Source organism: Geotrypetes seraphini, chromosome 1 (assembly GCF_902459505.1).
Source record: "Geotrypetes seraphini chromosome 1, aGeoSer1.1, whole genome shotgun sequence".
Lineage (NCBI taxonomy): Eukaryota > Metazoa > Chordata > Amphibia > Gymnophiona > Dermophiidae > Geotrypetes > Geotrypetes seraphini.
In genome coordinates, this window is record NC_047084.1 from 92,827,386 (window position 1) to 92,853,448 (window position 26,063).

Here is a 26,063-nt window from a genome sequence, read left to right on the forward strand (position 1 = left end):
TCAGGTTTGTTAGAGGATGGACTATGGTGATGTCATCAGCATAGATATAAAATTTTATTTTTCATTTTTGTAGTAGGGTCGCCAATGAGGCTAGGTAAATGTTGAACAGGGTGGGGGATAGGGGGGAGTCCTTTGAGACTCCGCATGGGTTTACCCAGCAGGAGGATTGATTGTTATCCCTATGGACTCGGTACGATCGTTTAGTCAGGAAACCTTGGAACCATTTCAATACATTACCGGTGAGTCCGATTGACTCACCGGTAATGTACTTAGGTCATTTGTTACCAAAGCTTAGTAAAAGGATCCCTATGAACATATTACACCTTATCTTTGACAGTATAAAGCAGTGAGGATTTGTCATCAATTCTTATACGGTACAATCCCTGAATTCTTTAAGAACAAGATGACCAGTTACCAACTGAAAAGATCATTGCGCTTGAAAACTCGGCGTTGCTGAAAGCGAATGTTAATCCAAAATACGTGGAAACCAACGTAATGACATTTTGTTGTGCGTAGCGCGGGTTTAGCGTGTGCTAAAATTCTGCGTGCGCTAAAAACGCTATCGCAGCTTAGTAAAAGGAGCCCTTAGAAAACTACTTAAAACACAATTGTTTGTAAACGTGTTTCTTTAAGTAATGATTGTCCCTGTTTGATGATCTTCCGAAGGGTTTGATCATTTGTGTTCATTTATTTTATTTGTCGTAAAATTTTATGTATGGAACATTTTTGTAAACCGTTTTGGATTAAAACAGTATAGAGATTTTAAAAAAAAAAAATTTTTATATTGTAATAAGACTTGACACTGAGCACTTATCCCTCAAAAAAGCTTTACGATGTACACCTTTAGGATATCCCCTCATTAAAAACCTACTATATAGCTCAGGAGCGTGAATGACAAATTGCTCTTCAGCAGAACAAATTCTAAGGATATGTAAGAACTGACTGGTGGGTAAATACAAGCGTTCCATTCACTGTTTGGATTTTATATGGTATTACACTTCCAAATAAACCTGACTAAACTTAACAAGCCAATGTAAATTCGAAAGTTCACTGTAATGACGCTGTCTGTATACAGCCTCTTCCCTTGTAAACCGCTTAGAACTGTTTGTGGTATGGCAGTATATAAAAATAAAGTTATTATTATTATTATTTTTATTCCCCTCGTTACCTTATTATGGAATGTTTACAGATTTTCCTTTGCAAGAGGCATCCAAGAATTCAAACTCTCCCTTCCTTCTAGAAAAGGAGTTAAGATCTTCAGTCAATCTTTGGCTTTTAAACTTTCTCAACTATGGAATGAGCTCCTCTTAATTCTGAGGAGCCCCAGATCTTTCCAATCTTTCCGTAAATTTCTTAAAAACTTTTCTATTTGCCAAACATTTTGAAAACTAATTTCTTTTGAAACCTTTGTTTTTACTTTCCTTAGTTTTTATTTAATTGTTGTAAACCGAGTCGAGCTTCCTTAGGTTGATGACCCGGTATATAAAGTTAAGCTTTAGTTTAAATACGATGAAATTTAGGCTTAGGTGCACAGTGTGCAAGTGAAAGTTTTGAAATGCAGAGATATTCATAGCCAACAATGAGCACCAGCGAGCCACAAGCTGGTGTGCTTGTGAGTGAGGAAGGGGAAATAGACCATTTGGTATCTCCAGATAAAGTCAAACCTCGGTTTACGAGTGCACCGGTTTGCGAGTGTTTTGCAAGACGAGCAAAACATTGGCAAAATCGGCGCCTCGGAAACCGAGTTTGACTCGATTTACAAGTGCCACCCCCCGCGATCCGGCATCCCCCCGGGCTCGTGTCGTCCCCCACCCCCCCTCCGCAAACCTACATCCCACCCCAGCACCAAAACGAAATCCCTTACCCTGATTGGGCACCGGCACCAGCACCAACGCAAGGACATGCCAGTGCCGGTGCCTGAAGATCCTCCCTCTTCTGGGCCGGGCGGTGCGTCGGAGATCCTCCCTCTTGCCTGTGCTGGACTGGACTGGGGCTTGAGCATTTGCACATACTCAAGGCCTTCTGGTCTCGCGCTCTCCGAGATTCTGAGCAATTTGGTTTACGAGCATACTTCTGGAACGAACTATGCTCGTAAACCAAGGTTCCACTGTAGTTGAAATATTTCACAATTTTTGGAATCTTCTAAAGATAATATAGCTAAGAGAGCTACGTTGCTGGTTACCTTTCAAAATGAGTTACAAAAAAGTGATGTTTTGAAGTTATATTTCACAAAGAAGCAGGCATTGTTTTGTGGACAGCAATTGATGATATTCCCTGATGTAGCCAGGCAGACGCAATTACGTAGAAAGCAATTCCTACAGCTGAAGTCTAGAACTTTAGCGATCAGGAGCTTCATTCTTCCTTAAGGGCTCCTTTTACGAAGGCGTGTTAGGGCCTAAACGAGCGGAATAGTATGCGCTAAAATGCTGCGTGCGCTAGCCCCTACCGCCTCCTCTTGAGCAGGCGCTAGTTTTTCGGCTAGCGCGCGCTATAGCACGCGCTAATCCGGTGCGTGCGCTAAAAACGCTAGCGCACCTTCGTAAAAGGAGCCCTAAGTTTCCTTGCAAATGCTTGGTTGACTTCCTACTCAATTTGGAGTTGTTTCCTCAAGATAAAAATGTACTTCAAACAATTTCTGAAAAAGTATTTGTAGAAGTTGAGGATAAAGGTGAATAAAAAGTTTATTTTTGCCTGCTTGTAAGATTTGTTGAAGAGCTAACTTTGATTTCCTAATGGATATATTGGTTACTTATCAAAGCAGCCCCAATAATGTTGGCTTGATTTAATACAATATTGTTTAGAATATATTATTTCCTGTATTCAATTTTATTATTTTTATGTAATAAATGAATAATTATAAATAAAAGAATAAAAAAGCCTGTATGTTTGTGTGAAAAGAGGTGCTGCTAAAGGCTCATTTGTGATATTGAGATATATTTAAAAATTTTGAATTGACGGGTTGGATTTGTACTCATATTACCGTATTTTCACTCATATACCGCGCACCCGTGTAAAACGCGCGCACGGGTATAGCGTGCAGGAAACTGTAATTTATGTAAAGAAATTTTTATATACCGCGCACACCCGTATACCGCGCATGCAGCCCTGACTCTCCCGTCGCCGCCCAACTCTCCTTTCGCCCGCCCCGACTCTCCTCTGGCCACCCCGACTCTCCTTTCGCCCGCCCCGACTCTCCTCTCCCCCTTGAAGTCCTGTCCCCCCTTGAAGTCCTGTCCCCACCCTGAAAGCCTGATGCACCCCCCGTCGTCCGATTCACCCCCCCCCCCCCCGCAGGACCGCTCGCATCCCCACCCCGAAGGACCGCTCGCACCCCCACAGCCTCCCCACCCCCCCCATCAAGGAGAAGCTGCCTACCGTTGTCCTGCTGCTTCCTCTGCCGGCGGTCCCGCCCCTTCTCTGAGCCCTGCGTCTGCGCTGCTTCCTCTTCCGGCGGTCCCGCCCTTTCTCTGATGTCATAATGCGTTATGCACGGTTTGTAAAATCGTGTATAACGCGCGTGTTATATGCGTGAAAATACGGTATTCATGTTTTGTTTCTGATGGAAAAACTACACGAAGGAAAAAAACAGATGCATTCTGTGCATGTAAATTCTCCACGTGCAATAATGAGGGGAAAAAGCCACCCCAAACTGTTGTTTCAATTGTTGGTAGAAACCCTGCAGCAGTGAGGGTAGTTTTGAGTATTTCTCCAATAATGATGCATCGCCACTGTGGTCATATTCCCGAATGTCTTCTGTTGTCCTTAAAGCTTATGAGATCGTGACAGTGACAAGTGACAGAGAGAATGCTGAAACCAAGGAGAATATCTGGATTATTTTAGAAGGAAGAAGGGGTCGATCTAAAGAACTACTCCTGGAGAATTCGTCAAAGAAAAGAAGATTTGCAAGGTAAGTGGGAATGCCCTGCTTACGAGGAAAACCATGCCCCAGTCATAGAAAGGACCAGTTCTGTTCTGGATAAACACGATCTGACCCCCCCCCCAACACAATTGGGCACCCCCCACCCCCGCCGTTTCTTACCCTCATCTGGGCACTCTAGAAGATCGGACTCCTCGTCTGCTGGGCCTTGAGCATCTGAGCATGCTTAAGGCCTGCGAGTTCACGTTCAGAACGTGAACTCGCAGGCCTTGAGCATGCTCAGATGCTCAAGGCCCAGCAGACGAGGGCCTATCTTCAAGAGTGCCCAGATGAGGGTAAGAAACGGCGGGGGGGGTGCCCAATTGTGTTGTGGGGGGGTCGGATCGTGTCGGGGGGTGCCCAATCGTGTCGGGGGGGTCGGATCGTGGCGGGGGGTGCCCAATCGTGTCGGGGGGGGGGGGTTCGGACTGAGGCAAGGGGGTGCCGGATCGCAGGGGGGGTGCCGGATCGCGGGGGGTGGTGCTCGTAAATCGAGCCATGCTCGGTTTCCGAGGCACCGATTTTGCAAATGTTTTGCTCGTCTTGCAAAACACTCGCAAACCGGTGCACTCGTAAACCGAGGTACCACTGTAATTCAAATGAGCATCACTAGCTAAAACTTTGGTCTCCTTATACAAAGGTGCATTAGGGCCTTAATACACAGAATAGCGCGCGCAAAAATGCCGTGCCCGCTAGCTTCCACCGCCTCCTCTTGAGCAGTCGGCAGTTTTTCAAGTAGCGCGCGCTAATCCGGTGCCCTTTGTAATACTTACTGTATAGCTAAGTTTAAAGATAACCCGCATCTCCACTGGCAACCAGTGCAATTCTCGTGAGAAATGAGATACGTGATCGTACTTTTTCATACATAATACACAAAAAAAGAGGTTTTGCATAGATAGTTAATATTTTTAGCACTTGTGGATAATCCACTAAAATGGTGGGAAGGAGGGTCAGAGCAGAAATGATTACAACATCAAACTGATCTGATTATTCAACATGTTTTGATATGCTCACCTCCGTTCCCTGGTGAGAATTTTATATAGACTTCTTAGATGGAAACTTTACTTAATTGATGGATAATGACTTTTTGATAAACTCCGCTAGAATTTGTGTGAAATAGAATCAAAGCTGTCTTTTCAACGGTTCATAGACAATGGCGCGAAAGACAAAAGTGCGCGCCGACAATTGAGCGCAGCGCACGCCGCTGCACCGCTCTAAATTACAGTTTTTAGGGGCTCCGACGGGGGTTTTTGTTGGGGAACCCCCCCCAGTTTACTTAATAGACATCGCGCCGGCGTTTTGGGGGGTTTGGGGGGGGTTGTAACCCTCCACATTTTACTGTAAACTGAACTTTTTCCCTAAAAATAGGGAAAAAGTGAAGTTTTCAGTAAAATGTGGGGGGTTACAACCCCCCCAACCCCCACAATGCCCCCACAACGTGGCGCGATGTCTATTAAGTAAAGTGGGGGGGTTCCCCCCCGCCCCCCCGTCAGAGCACTAAAAACATAGAAACATAGAAACATAGAAATAGACGGCAGATAAGGGCCCACGGCCCATCTAGTCTGCCCACCCTAATGTCCCTCCCCTACCTTTGCCCTGTGAATAGATCCCATGTGCCGATCCCATTTGGCCTTAAAATCAGGCACGCTGCTGGCCTCAATCACCTGTAGTGGAAGACTATTTCAGCGATCAACCACTCTTTCAGTGAAAAAGAATTTCCTGGTGTCACCTCGTAGTTTCCCGCCCCTGATTTTCAACGGATGCCCTCTTGTTGTCGTGGGACCCTTGAAAAAGAAGATATCTTCCTCCGCCTCGATGCGGCCCGTAAGATACTTGAACGTCTCGATCATGTCCCCCCTCTCTCTGCGCTCCTCGAGCGACTATAGCTGTAATTTTTCAAGCCGTTTTTCGTATGGTAGATCCTTGAGTCCCGAGACCATCCGGGTGGCCATTCTTTGCACCGACTCCAGTCTAGAGAATGACACGGTGAAAAAATTGGTCCCCGTCACCGCCCCGTCCCCGTCTCACCATCCTCTGCACCGCCCCGTCACCGCCATTCCCTTCACCGCCCCGTCACCGCCACTGCCACCCCATTCACCGCCCCGTCACCGCCACTGCATCCCCATTCACCGCCCCGTAACCGTCACCGCTGCATACATAAAAGCCTCAAACGGGTACGATTTTATATACTTTTCTTTATTTACGTATAAAGGAAACATTCTTTAAAACTTTAAAACTTTAAAACTTAGTTAAATATTAGTTAATAACTATACAAAAACAAACACGACATGTACTTTTAATGCTTACGGCCCTCCCGACAATCGCAGCAGAAGGGTACCCAACCCCTCCTGCCGGTCCTCCCAATGGCCTCCCCTAAGATCGCCGGCAGGAGGGTACCCAACCCCTCCTGCTGGATCCCCCCCAACGAACCCTCCCACCCCGGAACCCCCTTAGTCTTACTTTCCAAGTTGGACCGGACGGCTCCTCACACATATGGCCAGCAGGCTTGCCTCCGTCCAAATGAGGCGGGCCCGCCCCTACCCTGCCCAACCCACAGGATCCTAGGGCCTGATTGGTCTAGGCACCTAAAGCCACTCCCGCTATAGGAGGGGCCTTAGGTGCTTGGGCCAATCAGGCCCTAGGATCCTGTGGGTTAGGCAGGGGAGGGGAGGGGCGGGCCCGCCTCATTTGGACGGAGGCAGGCCTGCTGGCCAGACGAGCGAGGAGCTGTCCGGTCCAACTTGGAAAGTAAGACTAAGGGTGGTGTTTCGGGATGGCGGGGTTTGTTGGGGGAGGGTCCGGCAGGAGGGGTTGGGCACCCTCCTATTGGCGATATAGGGGGCCGTTGGGGGGGCCGGCAGGAGGGGATGGGTACCCTCCTGCCGCGATCGTTGGGGAGGGCTGGTTCTGTCGGCATGAAGGGCTGAGCACCTTCCTGCCGGCGATCGTCGGGGGGGGGGGGTTCTATTGGCAGGAAGGGTTGATCTGACAAATGAGGAGCCAGTATATTGGGGGGCGGAGTCAATGCGGCAACGTGCAAGTTGGATCGAGAGTTGGAGGAGACAGACAACATGGCGGAGACATCAAACACCCGGTCACGAACACGGTGAAACACAGGTAAATAGCGGTTCCTAGAAGGGGGTACATTGGCCTGTGGGGACAAATCTTTTCACCGTTTTTGCGGGCGGTGAAAACTTTTGTCCCCGTGTCTGCGGTGATTTGGCTTTGGAGTCTCCATAACCCGCAGCCAAACCGCAGCCCCCTGCGGGGATCGCTCCCCGTGTCATTCTCTACTCCAGTCTCAGCACATCCTTGCGATAATGCGGCCTCCAGAATTGCACACAGTATTCCAGGTGGGGCCTCACCATGGATCTATACAATGGCATAATGACTTCCGCCTTATGACTGACGAAACCCCTTCGTATGCAGCCCATGATTTGTCTTGCCTTGGACGAAGCCTGCTCCACTTGATTGGCAGACTTCATGTCCTCACTGACGATTACCCCCAAGTCTCGTTCTGCTACCGTTTTTGCTAGGATCTCGCCATTAATGGTATAAGACTTACATGGATTCTGGCTGCCCAGGTGCATAACTTTGCATTTTTTGGCATTGAAGTTGAGTTGCCATGTCCTAGACCATCGCTCCAGTAGGAGTAGGTCGTGCATCATGTTGTCGGGCACTGAATCTTCGTCTGTTGTGCATTTGCCCACTACATTACTCAGTTTGGCGTCATCGGCGAATAATGTTATTTTACCTCGAAGCCCTTCTGCCAAGTCTCTTATAAAGATGTTGAATAGGATTGGGCCCAAGACTGAGCCCTGTGGTACTCCACTAATCACCTCCGTCATTTCGGAGGGGGTGCCGTTCACCACCACCCTTTGGAGCCTACCTCCAAGCCAGCTCCCAACCCATTTCATCAATGTGTTACCTAATCCTATAGAACTCATCTTGCTCAGTAACCTGAGGTGTGGTACGCTATCGAATGCTTTGCTAAAGTCCAGGTACACGATGTCCAGGGACTCCCCAATATCCAGCTTCCCCGTCACCCAGTCAAAGAAGCTGATCAGGTTGGATTGGCAGGATCTCCCCTTAGTAAATCCATGTTGTCGGGGATCCCGTAGATTCTCCTCATCCAGGATCTTATCTAATTGGTGTTTGATTAGAGTTTCCATTAGTTTGCTCACTATCGATGTTAGACTCACTGGTCTGTAGTTTGCTGTCTCCATCTTTGAGCCTTTCTTGTGGAGTGGAATGACGTTAGCCGTCCTCCAGTCCAACGGGACGCTGCCTTTACTAAGGGAGAGGTTGAAGAGCGCGGACAGTGGCTCCGCCAAGACATCACTCAGCTCCCTAAGCACCCTGGGGTGCAGGTTGTCCGGCCCCATTGCTTTGTTAACCTTGAGCTTTGACAGCTCACCGTAGACACTGCTGGGCGTAAACTCAAAGTTACTAAACGGGTCAACTGAGCCAACCCTTGTCTGTAGCTGAGGGCCGAGCCCTGGCGCTTCTCGGGTGAAGACTGAGCAGAAGTATTCATTTTAATAGTTGGGCTTTTTCCGAATCCTTTTCCACATAGTCTCCATCTGGTTTCCTAAGACGTACAATCCCGCCTGAGTTTTTTCTTCTATCACTGATATACCTGAAGAAGGATTTATCTCCCTTCTGGATGTTCTTTGCTAGAGACTCCTCCATGAGGAATTTAGCCTCCCTGACTGCTGTTTTGACGGCTTTTGATTTGGCCAGGTAGTCTGCTCTAGAGTCCTGCTTCCCTGATTGTTTGTAAGAGATGAATGCTTTTTTCTTCTCCTTGATCAGGTCTGAGATCTCCGCAGTAAACCACTGTGGCTTATTGTTCCTTCGCCGTTTACTTACTGATTTTACATAGCGGTAATTTAGTAAACAGTAATTTAGAGCGGTGCGGCGGCGCACACTGTGCTCAATTGTCTGGGCGCGCCTTTGTCCCGGCGCGCTTTTGACCTGACACCCTTTTCAACTTCTATTTTATTTCTGATGCATTCAATCCTTTATGACTATTATTCCACTATGGATGCACTTCACATTTGTTAATGACATTGTTATAATGTGCTCCTTGTTGGAGCACGCATATTGTTGGCTTTGTATTTCATCTTTTATAAAATCAATAAAACTTCTTGAACTAAAAAAAAAAAAAAAAAAGTTCTTACACATAAAGTCTCACACAGACATCGTGTTACCCATACTTTTTCTATACAAAATAAATAAGCCGTACGGCGGTGCTTTGAATAATTTTCAATCTTGAGAGATTTTTCTTAGTTCCAGCCAAATATACTATATTGCAATAGTCCAAATGGCTCAATACCAAAGATTGTACCAGCAATTTGAAGGCCGAAAAATTGAAATAAGCCCTAAGAATGCACAATTTCCAGAGAATGTGAAAACCTTTATGAACTACCGGAGATACTTGATTACACGTAGGGCTGGATTCACGAACCTGCCTGATCGGGCCCGATCCAGGCAGGTTCGACGAATTCTTCAAATTAAAATATGCAGATGGGGGTGGTTGGAGGAACGCTCCCATCTGCCGGCACGGATCACTGTTGTGCGATCCCCGCACATGAGCAGACCATCTGTAGGTGGTCTGCACATGCCCGTCCGAGCTTCGACCATTTTTAAAAAACTTTTTTTAAATTATAGTTTTTAGCCCTGCGAGCCCATGGTTTTAACCCACGGGTTATAACCACGGGCTCACAGGGCGGGGAAGGGCAGGAGAAAACCGACGTTCGAGCCAGGCAGATCAGGGCAGCAGCAGGCAGATCGGGGCAGCAGCAGGCAGATCAGGGCAGACAGATCAAGGCAGCAGCAAGCAGATCAGCGCAGCGGCAGGCAGATCGGGGCAGCGGCAAGCTGATCGGGGCAGCGGCAGGCAGATCAGGGTAGCGGCAGGCAGATCAGAGCTGCAGGAGATCGGGGTTGACAGGGCAGAGATCAGGGCTTCAATAGAGCAGGAGAGTCAGAAAGACGTTTTCAACTGGTCCCCAGCAGTTGCTTCTTGAGTTGATCGGCCAGCCCAGTCGGTTCGTGAATTTTGTGTTGTGAATCTTGTCTCTGCCTACTTTGCATGCATTTCTCCTCATTTGCATGCACGGATTCGAATCGGATCGCAGGAGAGGTTAGTGAATCAGGCCTGAGGGAAATCTTGTCATAAAGGGGTCGCAAACCGATCGGTACACGATCGGTTTGCTTTATGAATCTAGCCCATAGTTAGGTTTTGATCAATGGTAACCCCCAAAATTTTAACGGTTGGATGAATCGGATATTGTACTGTCTTTAACATAACAGAGGGGTGGGACCTGCGTAGAGTGGCAGATGTCACTCTAGTCACCTTACTGGGTAGACTAGATGATCTATACTGGGCTTTATCTGCTGTGATTTGCTAGGTTACTATCATTTATTTCGTCATTGAAAAAAACCCAAATCTGTTCCAGTACAATAGTGTTAAGTTCAGCTAGTTCAGGTTTAGTTAGAAAGCTGAACTAGGGTATATTTTCAATAGAGCTCCAAACTTTAAACCTAGTCACCTTCTCTTCAGCCTACACAAAACCAATATTCCAGCACAGGATGGTTTTTGGCAAATTCCTACACTGCGCTGCACCATCTTAGGCAGATTAGCTTACAAGAACCTTCTGTTTTTGACCAGCATCCCTCCCCTCCCATGTAGAAACATAGAAATAGACGGCAGATAAGGGCCATGGCCCATCTAGTCTGCCCACCTTAATGACCCTCCCCTACCTTTCTCTGTGAAGAGAACCCACGTGACGATCCCATTTTGTCTTAAAATCGGGCACGCTGCTGGCCTCAATCACCTGAAGTGGAAGACCATTCCAGCGATCTACCACTCTCTCGGTGAAAAAGTACTTTCTGGTGTCACCGTGCAGCTTCCCTCCCCTGATTTTCCACCTCTTGTAGCCGTGGGACCCTTGAAAAAGAAGATATCTTCTTCCACCTTGATACGGCCCGTGAGATATTTGAACGTCTCGATCATGTCTCCCCTCTCTCTGCGTTCCTCGAGAGAGTATAGCCGCAGCTTATCCAGCCGTTCCTCATACGGGAGGTCCTTAAGTCCAGAGACCATCCGGGTGGCCATTCGCTGGACCTACTCCAGTCTCAGCACATCTTTGCGGTAATGAGGCCTCCAGAATTGTACACAGTATTCCAGATGGGGTCTCACCATGGATCTATACAATGGCATAATGACTTCAGGCTTACAACTGACGAAACCCCTACGTATACACCCTATGATTTGTCTAGCCTTAGATGAAGCCTGCTCCACTTGATTGGCAGTCTTCATGTCTTCACTGATGATCACCCCTAAGTCCCGTTCTGCTACAGTCCTTGCTAGGATCTCGCCATTAAGGACTGTAGCAGAACGGGACTTAGGGGTGATCATCAGTGAAGACATGAAGACTGCCAATCAAGTGGAGCAGGCTTCATCTAAGGCTAGACAAATCATAGGGTGTATACGTAGGGGTTTCGTCAATCATAAGCCTGAAGTCATTATGCCATTGTATAGATCCATGGTGAGACCCCCATCTGGAATACTGTGTACAATTCTGGAGGCCTCACAAAGATTTGCAAAGCCTTTCATTTTAAAAACTCAAATGTAATGTCCCCTCGATTCTATATATCTGTAGGTCATCAAAGTTTGGTGCAGAGCCCAAATGCGCATGTAGAGTAATTAGTCAATTATTGGCATTAATTACTGCAAAAGATAAGATTGACTTTTATGCACTGTTCCATAACACTGGTTACCCAAATACCATAGCAAGCTATAGAAAAGAGGGCATGGCCATGGGAGGGGCACAGGAAGGTCAGAGGCATTCCAATAATTTAGGTGCAATCTTATAGAATACTGGGGTTGCGCTCCCAACTTGCATGCCAGTATTTATACCATTCTCCTTCCTTTTGATCAGCCAACGCCCGCCATGACAAACACACGACACAGAACTCTAGAAACAGTGGCAACATGGATGAAAGACCACAAACTAAAACTGAACCCAGACAAAACAAAATTCACACTTCTCAAAAAAAAAATAAAACCCCAACCATAACAAACCTAGTAATAAACTCAATCACATACCCCATTCAACCAACTCTAAAACTTCTGGGAATGACGATAAACAGATGCTGCACCATGCAACCACAAATCAACAAAACAATACAGAAATCATTCGCGGTCATGAGAAACCTCAGGCGAGTTCGAAAATTCTTCAACAGAAAACAATTCCAGCTCATGGTCCAGTCCCTAGTCCTAGGTCTCCTTGACTACTGCAACATCCTATATCTCCCCTGCCCTGAAACAATGATAAAACAACTACAAACAGTACAAAACACAGCCCTGAGACTAATCTATTCACTAAGAAAACACGACCACATCACCAAGGCATACCTTGACTCACACTGGCTCCCAATTCAAACAAGGATACTATTTAAATTCTACTGTCTATTATTTAATAAATGGTGACAGCCCAGCCTACTTGAACAACCGCCTAATCCAAGCTACCACAACCAGACACAGGAGAACCCAGACACCATTTACATACCCTCCAATAAAAGACATCAAACTGTACGATGGCCTTCTAGCCACACAGGCAGCAAAACTAGACCACCAACTCTCCAATCTACTAATCGCAACCCCAGACTACAAAGCTTTCAGAAATGAAATAAAAACCCTGCTATTCATAAAATCCATGAAGACTAACTAACACCGTATGAAACATTTCAATCCTCTGAAGCTCTACTGTGAACACCTCTGGACATGTCCAGAAATCCTCTTCTGTAATCCGCCTTGAACTGTAAGGTAATGGTGGAATAAAAATCACTAATGTAATGTAATGTTTTAGTAGGCGTAAGTCCTCGTGAATAAGTCGGGTGCGGGAATTTACTCTAAGCACTATTCCACAAAGGGTGCTCAGCCCAATGCACCCTGAATTTGGGCACCATATTTATAATTTACCCCTGTATGTGCGTAGCTTGCAGCCAGGTCCCTGAACGGCTCACCCCTTCTCCCTCAGAATGCCTCTTTTTAATGTAGCTCAAAATACGAACATTGTAAAACTAGGCGAACGTTTTCAGATAGCCGCTGCTACGTCAGTCCTAGGCTAATTATGGGTTGGCCTGAATTTATGCGATCGGAGGCTAATTCTATAAATGGCACCTAAATCGGCCAGTGCCGAAAAAAATAGGGGCCGGCCACATGTCAATCACACTTAGGCACCGTTTACAGAATCGTAGCCACCGGCGCCTATGTAAAAACTTAGGCACCTTAAATGTAGACGAGAGTTTTAAAGGCCTACTATTTTCAGGCGCCTACATTTTTTGGAGAATTGCACTTAGCGGCACCTGAGTCACGCCCCACCCATAAAAATGCCCACTTAGGCGTTAGGCGCCGCTAAGCATCATGCGATAGGCACCTATTTTTTATAGAATCAAACAGATGCCTATAGCATTTGCTAGTTTTAGCGAGTATATGTGGAAGTATTAGGCTAGTTTGAGCTATTATCTACGGAAGAATAGGATAGGATGCATATATCATATGGAAATATAGGATAAGATGTATATGTTGAAAGATGTTTGAATATTAATTACAAATGAGAATCCATTATAAAGCACAATTTCTAATAAATGTGGAGGGGCATAATCGAAAGGGACGTCTAAGTCCGTTTACATCCATCTCGCAAGTCGTCCAAAGTTAAAAAGAGCCTAAGACACATTTTCGAAAGATACGTCCAACTTTTTTTACTTTCGAAAATCGTCTAATTATACGTCCTGCCGATCTGATCGTCCAAGCCACTAAATCGTCCATCTTTATACCACATTTCCGTCCAACTTTCCGTCCAAGTCCAAAACGCCTAGAACAAGCCCTGTTGGACGTGGGAGGGGTCTGCAAAGTGATGGACTGCACACCCAGACATGGCACCTAAATAGTGGGGTACCTTACAGGACACTGCTGTGAACTTCACAAAAAGGGTGCCATGGCTTCTCCTCACTACAGCTCCCTTATAGGTGATGGTGAGCCCCCCCAAACCACCTCCAGAATCCCCTAGACCCACTTATCTACCACCCCAATAGCCCTTATGGCTGCAGGAGCCATTTATATGCCAGTAAAAAAGGGTTTAGGGGGTGTATAGGGCAGTGCACATGTTTAATTATCAATGCAATGATTGCAGGGGCTTATGGGCATGGGTCCTCCTCTCTATGGGTCCCTATGGGTCTCTATGGTCCATCCCCAAGACGACTTAAGCTGCCTCTGGGCTGGACGACTAGGCTTTCCTATGCCAGGCGGCCAGGTGATGATGGTCTAGAAGCTGAAATTTAAAGTTGTGAATAAAATTTTTATGGGGGTGGGGGGGAGTTGGTGATCACTGGGGTAGTGTGTGGTGGTCTATGTTATGCGTTTGCAGTGCTTATCTGGTGAGTTTAGGTGGGTTTTTGTGACATGGTCTAAGTCACAATGTCCAAGTTCCGTCGATCCTTGGCTGTATAACTTTCGGTTATACATGCTGTATGACTAAGTCTAAGCCAGCCCACGTCCCGCCCTCGACACGCCTCCTGAAATGCCCCGTTTAGCTTTGGACATTGAGCGGCACTATGAAGGCCTAGGTCGTTTAGAAATACGTCCAAAACCCGTTTTTATTTTCGGCGCTTGGACTTTTTTTGAGAAATGTTCGTCCAAGTGCCGACTTAGGCCGGCTGTTGGACGTTTTTCTCTTTCGATTATGAGCCCCATATTATTCAACAAAAATTTTTTTATTTCTAACATAATAATGATAAATAAAATAAACATACATACATATATGAAATCCAGAGGGCTAAATGTGTAAAATCAGTCTCTAGAGGACTCTGGAAATCCACCCAATCATAAGAACATAAGAAGTTGCCTCCACTGGGTCAGACCAGAGGTCCATCGCGCCCAGCGGTCCACTCCCGTGGCGGCCCATCAGGTCCATGACCTGTGAAGTAGTTCCTGACCATTTTTATAACCTACCTCTACTCCTATCTGTACCCCTCAATCCCCTTAACCTTTAGGAACCTATCTAAACCTTCCTTGAATCCCTGTATTCTGGCCTATCACAACCTCCGGAAGCGCGTTCCATGTGTCCACCACCCTCTGGGTAAAAAAGAACTTCCTAGCATTTGTTTTAAACTTGTCCCCTTTCAGTTTCTCTGAGTGACCCCTAGTACCTGTGAGTAAACAAATATTTCAAAATAGATAAAATATAAACTTATCTGGAACCAGTCCCAGAACCAACAGAAGATCCAATACCCAATATCCGTTGAAGCTGATTAAGATCCAATAGAGGCAGGTAGAAAGTTGATTTCGGTGAAGTCCTTCTGGAAGCTCACGTGCTCATCTGTTCTCATATCTCAGGCGATCAAAAATCAGTCATGAAGTGCAAGTGTAAATCCATTTCAAAAGTGACGAGTGCAAATTCTTAAAATATCAGTTCGTAACATTCAACTCCCTCAACACGAATCGTGTTTCAAACGTCTCCTTATCAAGAGAAAGATAAGCGCGGGTGAGGAGAAGAAACAATCACGATTTCGAGTAGCGGCTGCTAAAACTGGCAGTGAATGAATATGTATGTTTTCTACTGTAACCCGCTTAGGTGGTAAGCGGGGAAGAAATTTTTAAAATAAATAAATTTATTTCAAGTATTGAGCCTATGAAGGGTGTTTTGCCAATTAAGGGCTCCTTTTACTAAGATGCGCTATGCATTTTAGTGTGCGCTAAACACTAGCGCGCCCATTATAAGTCTATGGACACGTTAGCGTTTAGCGTGCACTAAAACAGCTAACGCGCCTTTGTAAAAGAGGGGGTAGGTTAGGCACCTAAGAGGCGCCTAATTGTAGACGCCCTTTGCAGAATTTACCTGTCAATGTTTATCCATAATGTTAACAATTTATTTTAAAGACGGAAAAGTTAAGGCATAATCCATCTCAGATTTAATGAAATTCTCTCCCATTGTTTGTCTCTGGCAGAGGAGCGGCAGACAAATTTCAGTTTCCTTCCAAAAATGTTGGCGATATTGCAGCCATCTGTGTTGGGCACTGTCCAAAAGACGGAAGGAAGTTCTCTCCCAAACCTGATATGTTCTGGCACGTTAAGGAGGTTGTCATTACTGAAATGGAGCTTGGCAACAAGTGAGTGCTCTAAAGTCTATCGGGGTAGGCCCCAAAGTCTCTGTCTGTTCTGATGGTTTCTGTCTGTGAGATCAGGAGCAAAGGATTTTAGGCTGCTTCGTCTAATCTTTTTCTTATCTCCCACTCTCTTTGTTCTTTCTCTAAAAACTTCCTTTCTTTGTAATCATTTTGTAAAGAGTCGGCTGGGTGACAGGAGATGTCTTTTCCGTCTCCCTTCCCCCCCATAGGGGGTTGTGGGGATTGCTGTCTTTCTTCCTACCTTTTCTGTGGTACCGGGGACACTCTATTGCAGCGGTCTCAAACACGCGGCCCACGGGCCACATGTGGCTCTCCAGGTTTTATTTGCAGCCCGCGGTCTGGAGGCATCATTCTCTTCCTTTTGGAGCAGCAGCTGGCTCGTGCGTTCAAAGCCGCGGGTTGGCGGCTCCTTGCGCTATCGACTCCTGCATTGGAAGTCTCTCTGATGTCACAACATCAGAGAGGCTTCAGATGCAGGCACGGATCTCGCAAGGAGCCACCACCCGCAGCTTTGAACGAACGAGCCGGCCAGACACGCTGCTGCTCCAGTGGCGTACCAAGGGGGGAGTGGTCCACTGTTCTCCCTAGAGTGCGGCTTGCGGCTCGTCTAGAGCAGTGGTGCCCAGCCTGCTTCCCTTCCCTTCTCACTGCTGCCATCGGGGATCAGGCCGGCACCTTGTTCTTTGATCTCCCTACTTCTCTTCCCTGCGGGCCGACCAACTCTCGCGGCCCGATGTCAATTCTGACGTCGAGAGGACGTTCTGGCTAGCCAATCGCTGCCTGGCTGCCCGGAACGTCCTTTCCGACGTTAGAATTGACGTCGGGCGGCGAGAGTTGGTCGGCCCGGTACAGAAGAGAAGCAGGGAGATCTCTGCCTGTTCCTGATAGCGGCAGCGGCAGCAGCCTATTCCACGGCGGCGGTGGCATGGGGGAGGGCAGGAAGGAAGGAAGAAAGAAAGAAAGAAGGTGGGGTGGGGACAGGGAGCCAGAAAAAAAAGCAAAAAATGGGGCACGGAGGAAGGAAGAAAGAAGGAGGGGGGACAGGGAACCAGAAACAAAGCAAAAAATGGGGCACGGATTCAGAAAAAGACAGACAGAGAAAGAAAGAAAAAGTTGGGGGAGGGAATGAGGTCTGGAGGAGAGGAAGCATACAGGAGGCTGAAAGAAGGGAAGAAGTATTGGATGCACAGTCAGAAGAATAAAGTGCAACCAGAGACTGATGAAATTACCAAACAAAGGTAGGAAAATGATTTTATTTTCAATTTAGTGATTGAAATGTGCCAGTTTTGAGAAAGAAAAGATATTGAACTTTAAATGTGAGTGCTGCAGAAAAAAATAGAGTTCTTGGAGGTCCGCAGAAAAAATAGTTAATGTCTTATTAAAGAAATGACAATTTTGCATGAGGTAAAACTCTTTATAGTTTATATATCTTTCCTTTTAACTGTTAAAGGAAAGTTTTATAAACTATAAAGAGTTTTACCTCATGCAAAATTGTCATTTCTTTAATAAGACATTAACTATTTTTTCTGCGGCCCTTCAAGTACCTACAAATCCAAAATGTGGCCCCGCAAAGGGTTTGAGTTTGAGACCACTGCTCTATTGCCTCTTTGTTCTAGCTATCTCCTCGCCTTAGCTCGCTGGGGGGTGTCTGTTTTCTTTCTTTGGACTGAGGTGCAATGTGCCCACATTGGAGAGCCAGTACCATAATTATTACCCACCGCAATACAATTCACTATACTGTCAATCAGTGATGTTTCCCCGATCCCACTTTGTAATTCTCAGTGATATTTCCTGAGATATTGTAATGAGTTATGCTGTTTTGCACAGAGGGCTTCAATCATGGTACCACTGCGGGGTTGTCAGTGCATTCATTGTTGGGAAAAAAGTAAATGCTCTACCAATCAAATTTGTAAGAGGCGTCCTCTCCATCAATATGGAGAATCAGGCCTAGCTGATTTAAACTGTTAGATTGATTTGTTTATTTGGATTAGTAGGGGGGGGGAGAATCATTCATCTAATTTGCAATTAGAAAATACACCAAAATAAATTCTTAGGCAAGACAGCAAATAAAAATATTTCCTATTCAGAGTGGGAGAACAGATTATGTACATAAGAACATAAGAAATGCCTTCACCGGATCAGACCATAGGTCCATCTAGTCCGGCAACCCGCACACGCGGAGGCTAAGCTAGGTGTTCCCTGATGAAGACCTTGTTTACCCGTATCCCTCAATGTGATTTGCAAGAAGGTGTGCATCCAACTTGCCCTTGAATCCTAGAATGGTGGTCTCCATCACAACCTCTTCTGGGAGAGCATTCCAAGCATCTACCACTCACTGTGTGAAACAGAACTTCCTGACATTTGTCCTGAGCCTGATGCCCCTCAGTTTCAGTCCATGACCTCTTGTCCATGTCACATTTGACAATGTGAATAACGATGTTTCTTGCTCTATTTTGTCGAATCCTTTTAGTATTTTAAAAGTCTCTATCATATCCCCTCGCAGTCTTCTCTTTTCGAGGGTGAACAAACCCAGTTTTCCGAGTCGTTCCTTGTAGCTCAGATTCTCCATACCTTTTACTAGTTTCGTGGCCCTCTGTACCCTCTCCAGTAGGGTTATATCCTTCTTTAGATAGGGAGACCAGTGTTGGATACAGTATTCCAAGTGTGGTCTGACCATCGCTCTGTAAAGCGGCATTATGACGTCCGCCGATCTGCTAGTGATCCCCTTCTTTATCATGCCCAACATCCTGTTTGCTTTCTTTGCTGCCGCTGTAAGAGCTGAATAGGGAAAGAGGGTGTCTAATGAGGCATTTTCATCGAGCCCTGCTCTGAGGCATTTCCCGATAACCTGAGCCTCATGACTTCTTCTCTAACAGGCAGAGCTGCTTGTGTGACGTCAGTTACTAAACAGTGGGCTCCTTTTGCAAAGGTGCACTAGCGGTTTTAGCACGCACCGAGCTCACGCTAAAATGCCCCGCGCGCTAGCCGCTGCTGCCTACTTTTAAGCAGGCGGTAATTTTTCGGCTAGCGTGCGCTAAAAACGCTAGCGCACCTTTGTAAAAGGAGCCCAGCGTCTCTCAAACGTTTTTAGCTCCGGCATACTAAACGGAGCAAATGTTTTTCGTGGCACATTATCATTTAAATGATAAAATTGCAAAACCAACAAAAATTAAATTGGGGAGTTATTTATTTAAAGTTCTTTAAGCTATGTATGGGTAATTGTAACAACAGTGAAACTATAATTTCTTTTTATATGTTTATTTTATTATATATTGTGCCTTGTGAACCGTCTAGGTAGTTAGGCAATGTGCACATTTTTAAAATAAATAGAAGGATTTTAACACTGATGTTGTTATCCATCTGGGAACAAATGACCTGGCCAACAACTCCACACTTGCAGCACAGAAAGCTTTTCGGGAGCTCGGTAAGGGCTTGAAACCTTTTGTAAAGACTTTAGCTTTTTCTGAAATACTGCCTGCATATGGAAAGGGAGAGCAAAGAGTGAAAAACACAGAGGACTTTAATAGATGGCTCAGAGCCTGGAGTCATCAAGAAGACTTCAGGTACATAGGAGGATGGGGAAATACATGGAAGGACAAGAAGCTATATTGCACTGATGGGCTACATATTACTACAGAAACCTTGCAGAGAAATTTAGGCAATATTTTTCTAGGCATTTAAACTAGAAGGTGAAGGTGGTGCATTTACGAAGGACAATTATAGAGACCACCCCCGGCAAAAGAAAAGATGTGATAGTAGTAAAGACTGCAATATAAACAATATCAGCAACTCATTTCTTAGTATTGCAACGGAAAGTGAAACGAAACAAAAATCCACACAAAAAAGGAGATTATTGCTGAAAAATAGCTGGAAAGCGATGACCACAAATGCTTGCAGTCTAAGCAACAAAGTTCATGATCTGCAAGCCCTGATGTTAGAGGCAGATCTAGATTTTGTCGCTATCACAGAGACATGGTTCAGTGAATCACATGGATGGGATGCAAACATACCGGGATATCATCTTTTTAGGAAGGACAGAGATGGTCAAAAAGGTGGAGTAGCTCTCTATGTAAAGATCAATATCCAAGCAACCGAAATGCAAGGGACTTGGGGAGAGGAAGAAGCAATACGGATTGCTCTAAAAAGAGAAGATGGAACTTCTATCTACGTGGGTGTAGTCTACAGACCTCCGACTCAATCGCAGCAAATTGATAAGGATTTGATTGTGGATATCCAAAAGTTTGGAAGGAAAGAGGAGGTTCTGCTGTTGGGAGATTTCAACCTGCTGGATGCGGACTGGAATGTTCCATCTGCGGAATCGGAAAGAAGTAGGGAGATTGTGGATGCCTTTCAAGAGGCTCTGCTCAGACAAATGGTGATGGAACCCACTAGGGAAAAAGTGATATTGGATCTGGTCCTCACAAATGGAGAGAGTATCTCTAATGATCGAGTGGGTGCTCACCTGGGAAGTAGCGATCATCAAACGGTTTGGTTTGATATAACGGCTAAAGTGGAGAGCGGCTGCACGATACTTAAAGTCCTAGATTTCAAACGTACGGACTTTAATGCAATGGGAGAGTACCTGAAGAAGGGAGCTCAGAGAGGTTCTGGCGAGTCCTATTAAAGACTTGTTCAACAAATCTCTGGAGACGGGAGTGATTCCTGGGGATTGGAGGAGAGCGGATGTGGCCCCTATTCATAAAAGTGGTCACAGGGATGAAGCAGGAAACTACAGGCAGGTGAGCCTCACTTCAGTTGTTGGAAAAATAATGGAAGTGTTGCTGAAAGAAAGGATAGTGTACTTCCTTGAATCTAATGGGTTACAGGATCTGAGACAACATGGCTTTACAAAAGGTAAATCGTGCCAAACGAACCTGATTGAATTTTTTAATTGGGTGACCAAAGACCTGGATCGAGGACATATGCTAGATGTAATTTACTTGGATTTCAGCAAAGCCTTTGATACAGTTCCTCATAGGAGGCTGTTGAACAAACTTGAAGGGCTGAAGTTAGGACCCAAAGTGGTGAACTGGGTCAGAAACTGGCTGTTGGACAGACGCCAGAAGGTCGTGGTTAATGGAAGTCGCTTGAAGGAAGGAAAGGTGACTAGTGGAGTCCCTCAGGGTTCGGTGCTGGGGCCAATCCTGTTTAATATGTTTGTGAGTGACATTGCTGATGGGTTAGAAGGAAAAGTGTGCCTTTTTGCAGATGATACCAAGATTTGTAACAGAGTAGACACCGAAGAGGGAGTGGAAAATATGAAAAAGGATCTGCAAAAGTTAGAGGAATGGTCTAATGCCTGGCAACTAAAATTCAATGCAAAGAAATGCAGAGTAATGCATTTGGGGTTTAATAATAGGAAGGAACTGTATATGCTGGGAGGAGAGAAGCTGATATGCACGGACGGGGAGAGGGACCTTGGAGTGATAGTGTCCGAAGATTTAAAGGCGAAAAAACAGTGTGACAAGGTGGTGGCTGCTGTCAGAAGGATGCTGGGCTGTATAAAGAGAGGCGTAGCCAGTAGAAGGAAGAAGGTGTTGATGCCCCTGTACAGGTCATTGGTAAGGCCCCACTTGGAGTATTGTGTTCAGTTTTGGAGACTGCCAGCAGCTGTTTAAAAATCCGAGGACTGTTTCTAATTCCCACCCTGTGCCGCGAAAGGGGAGAAAGGGAGGGAGGGGGAGGGAGGAAGCTTCGCTGTGTGTTCCAGGAGAAACCTGTCCATCAAGTGGGTTACCATGACAAAGGGGGCGGTGCCAGGGACGGGTGCTGGCCAATCAGAAGAGGTACTTGGCAGGTGCTTGACAATCGGAGCTTTCTGCAAGCCAAAGGCAAGAGTAACGGCATGCCGTCCGACAGCCAGGCCAGGGAAAAGTAAGTTGATTGTTTTGGGCGCAGGACCGGGGCGGGGGAAAGCCACCAAAACAAAAACCGGGGAAAAACATCGAAACAAAAGACGCTAATAATTGAAATCACGAGTGTAGAAACCGTGAATACGGAGGGAGAAGTGTACATAAGAACATAAGCAGTGCCTCTGCTGGGTCAAACCAGGGGTCCATCCTGCCCAGCAGTCTGCTCATGCGGCGGCTCATCGCCCAGCGCTACCAGGCCCAACACTATGGAGCAGGACCTTCTTCTGCTGGAAAAATGGTCCAGTACTTGGCAACTAAACTTTAATGCCAAAAAATGAAAAGTAATGCATCTTGGAAACAGTAATCCATGCAGAACATACACCTTGAATGGTGAAAGCTTAACAAGAACTACTGCAGAAAGGGACTTAGGAGTACTCATCCAGGACGATATGAAAGCTGCAAATCAAGTGGAGAAAGCTTCAGCAAAAGCTAGACAAATGCTGGGTTGCATCAGAAGGAGCTTTATCAGCCGAAAGCCTGAAGTCATACTGCCATTGTACAGATCCAAGGTGAGACCTCACCTGGAGTACTGTGTCCAGTTCTGGAGGCCACATTATCAAAAAGATGTGAAGAGAATGGAGTCGATCCAGAGAACGGCCACTAGGATGGTCTCGGGACTCAGGGATCTCACTTATGAGGAACGTCTGACCAAACTGTGCTTGTATTCTCTCGAGGAGTGCAGAGAAAGGGGGAACATGATAGAAACATTCAAATACATCACGGGCCGCATCGAAGTGGAGGAAGAAATCTTTTTTCTCAAAGGTCCCACGGCGACAAGAGGGCATCCACTATAACTTAAAGGAGGAAGATTTCACGGTGACACCAGGAAATACTTCTTCACCGAAAGGGTGATTGATCGATGGAATGGTCTTCCATGCCAAGTAGTCGAGGCCAGTAACGTGCTCGACTTCAAGAGACATTGGGACAAACAAGTGGAGTTACTACAGAGTTATGCTTAAAAGATGGATTCTAATGGGAGAGGGGATTCTAGAGTGGGAAAATTTGCTGAGGGAGGGTTCTTGAGTGGGCAGACTTGTTGGGCCGCCAGCCCTTTTCTGCTGTCATACTCTATGTTTCTATGTCCAGGACCTGTATAGTGATCTCTATCTATACCCTTCTATCCATTTTTTCTTCAGGAATTCATCCAAACCTTTCTTGAACCCTGATACCGTACCCTGTCCTACCACACTCTCTGGAAGCGCATTCCGGCATCTACCACCCTTTGGGTAAAGAAGAACTTGGTTCTGAATCTGTCCCCTCTTAATTTTTCCGAATGCCCTCTCGTTCTTGTAGTTCTTGAAAGTTTGAAGAATCTGTCCCTCTCCACTTTCTCTATGCCCTTCATGATCTTGTAAGTCTCTATCATGTCCCCTCTAAGTCTCCGCTTTTCCAGAGAAAAAAGCCCCAGTTTCTCCAATCTCTCAGCATATGAAAGGTTTTCCATACCTCTTATCAATCGCGTCACTCTTTTCGGAATCCTCTCGAGTATCGCCATATCCTTCTTAAGGTACGGCGACCAATATTGGACGCAGTACTCCAGATGCGGGTGCACCATTGTCCCATACAATGGCAGGATGACCTCTTTCGATCTTGTTGTAAGTAATAAATAGTAGTAGTGGAATATAAGACAGTTTCTTTCTACTAGAATTTTGGAGAATGAAAGTGCATGAAAGAGCGAGTCAAAATCTACAGACAGAAAAAAAAAGACAAAGTTGTACAGTATTTATTGACTTCTGACCATAAACGGTTTTCTTTTTCAGGTATGTTTTCAACTGCAGTGCAAAAGTTCAGCTCCGCAACAAAAGGGACGATTACAAAGTGTTTGAATGTGCCAAGATCATCGAGAGCTTTGCCAGCAAAGCCCGCAGCTTGGTACCAGTTAAATATGAGGTTATTGTGGTCACCGGGTATGAGAAAGGGTCTGGAACCGATGCCAATGTCTTCATCACTATTTTTGGCTCAAACGGTGACTCTGGCAAGCACGCCCTCAAGCAGAAGGCGAAAAACCTGTTTGAACGAGGGAAAACAAACAGATTTTACTTGGAAACCCTGGACTTGGGAGAACTGAAAAGAGTGAAAGCTGAGCACGACAACAGTGGTTTAGCTCCTGGCTGGCTACTGGAGCGGGTGGAGATTACCAACACTGCCAACGGCGTGACCACTGTGTTCCCTTGTGGCAAGTGGCTGGACAAGAAGAAGGGTGATGGGGAAACCTGGAGAGAGATTTATCCCAAGTATTAAAAAAACTCCTTCCATCGATGCTTCAAAAAATTACCTTAAGAAAACAGCACAGGCCTACTTTTTTCAGATATATTTTCTTATTTACCTGTGATATGATTTTATAAAACTTTGCAGTTGTATTTAAAACAGTGAAAGTTTCTGTGTTTTATAATTAAAAGTTATATATATATATATGATGAGAGAAGAATTATTTTCAGCATTCGTCATTTTATATTAAGAAAAGGAAATTCATGTAATTTTTTTTTAACAGCATAGACACATTTTTTTTTTTCAAGCAACAATGATGGCTCTGTGGACTGAAATAACAAGTCCACTTTCCTTCCTGATGTATGCCTTATTTGCTAATAAACAAACCTTTTTATTTTATTAAAATGTTGTAGTTTTATTCATAGATGAAATTGTTATTGTCCTGCAGAACTTAGGGCTCCGTTTACGAAGCCACGATAGCGATTCTCCCAAGGCAAATGCACCGAAGCCGAAGCTTCATTATATTACATTAGTTTCTTTAATTCCGCCAATACCTTGCGGTTCTAGGCGGATTACAAAAGGAAGAGATTCTGGTCATTTCCAGAAGATTACAGGGAAGCTATTGCTTGAAACATTTGGGGGTCCTTTTATCAAGCTGCGTTAGGGGTTTAGCGCACGTAATACTGCACGTTAAACCGCCTGCCGCGCTAGCCGCTAACGTCTGCATTGAGCAGGTGTTAGTTTTTTAGCCGGCCGCGGGGGTTAGCGCGTGATGAAATGTCCGACGCGCTAACCCGGCTAGCATGGCTTGATAAAAGGACCCCTTGGAGTCTGGTGATGGTGCGAGGATATTGGTTATATCAGGAGCTTGACTTGACATTTCTTGAACCTGGTTTTTATGTCCCTCCTGAAGGTTCTGCAGTTTGGTGCTAAAAATCAGTAAATTGGAGATGAGGCTGTCTAGTTTTGCTGCTTGCATGGCGAGTAGCCCGTCGTGTATTTTTTATGCCGAATGCCTTTGATTGGGGGGTGGGTGAAGGGTGTCCAAGTTCTCCTTGGTCTGAAAGAGTTGTTCCAAGTTAGGTAAGTGTTCAGGTAAGATGGTCCATTGCCAAGTTGGGTTTTGAAGAGCATGCAGTAGAATTTTAAAAGTATTCGTGCTTGTATAGGTAGCCAGTATGTGTCTTGGAATGCGGTAGTGATATAGTCAAACTTCATCGGTGAGTAGATCAGTCTGAGGGCTGTGTTTTGCACTGTTTGTAGTTGTTTTATCATGGTGACAGGGTAAGGTAGGTAAATGATATTGCAGTAGTCTAGTAGGTCTAGTATTAGTGCCTGGACCAGGAGTCTGAATTGTGTTCTATCGAAAATTTTCAGATTTGTCTTATGTTATGCATGATTGTGAAGGCTTTCTGGACTGTTTTGTTGATATGTAGTTGCGTGGTATAGCCTCTGTCTATTGTCACCCCTAGTAATTTTAGATGGGGTTGTATGGGATATGAGATGGAGTTTATTTCAAGGTTCGTTATGGTAGGGGTGCATTTACAGTAGGAGACTCGTTACCATGGCTTTGTAAAAGGGTCCTTAGTCCATAAAACTTTGGAGATGTGCAATCATGCAGCATTGGTAGAAGTATGAAAGAAAGAGGGTCTTTTACTCATTACTATTATAGAAGCAATATTTTATTAAACTGTAATCTTTATTCAAAACCTATACCAACAGTTACAAAGTGGACCTTTCTCTCTAACTTCTAAGGAGGACAAAAACCGAACAATCTTAACAATAACTGTAGTTTTAACTGTCTGATTATGGGTAGGCACTATAACTGT

The 26,063-nt window shown here is 45.4% G+C and overlaps 1 protein-coding gene across 1 annotated transcript in view; it reads left to right on the forward strand.

The window, feature by feature from the left end:
- LOXHD1 (lipoxygenase homology domains 1) overlaps positions 1-24,615 on the forward strand; it is a 485,723-nt gene extending 461,108 nt beyond the window's left edge. The window contains exons 44-46 of the mRNA XM_033935008.1: positions 3,769-3,907; positions 15,935-16,096; positions 23,787-24,615. Coding sequence (XP_033790899.1) covers positions 3,769-3,907; positions 15,935-16,096; positions 23,787-24,267 — 782 coding nt within the window. The 3' untranslated portion in view covers positions 24,268-24,615. The remainder of the gene's footprint in view (positions 1-3,768; positions 3,908-15,934; positions 16,097-23,786) is intronic.
- Positions 24,616-26,063: the final 1,448 nt, after the last annotated feature.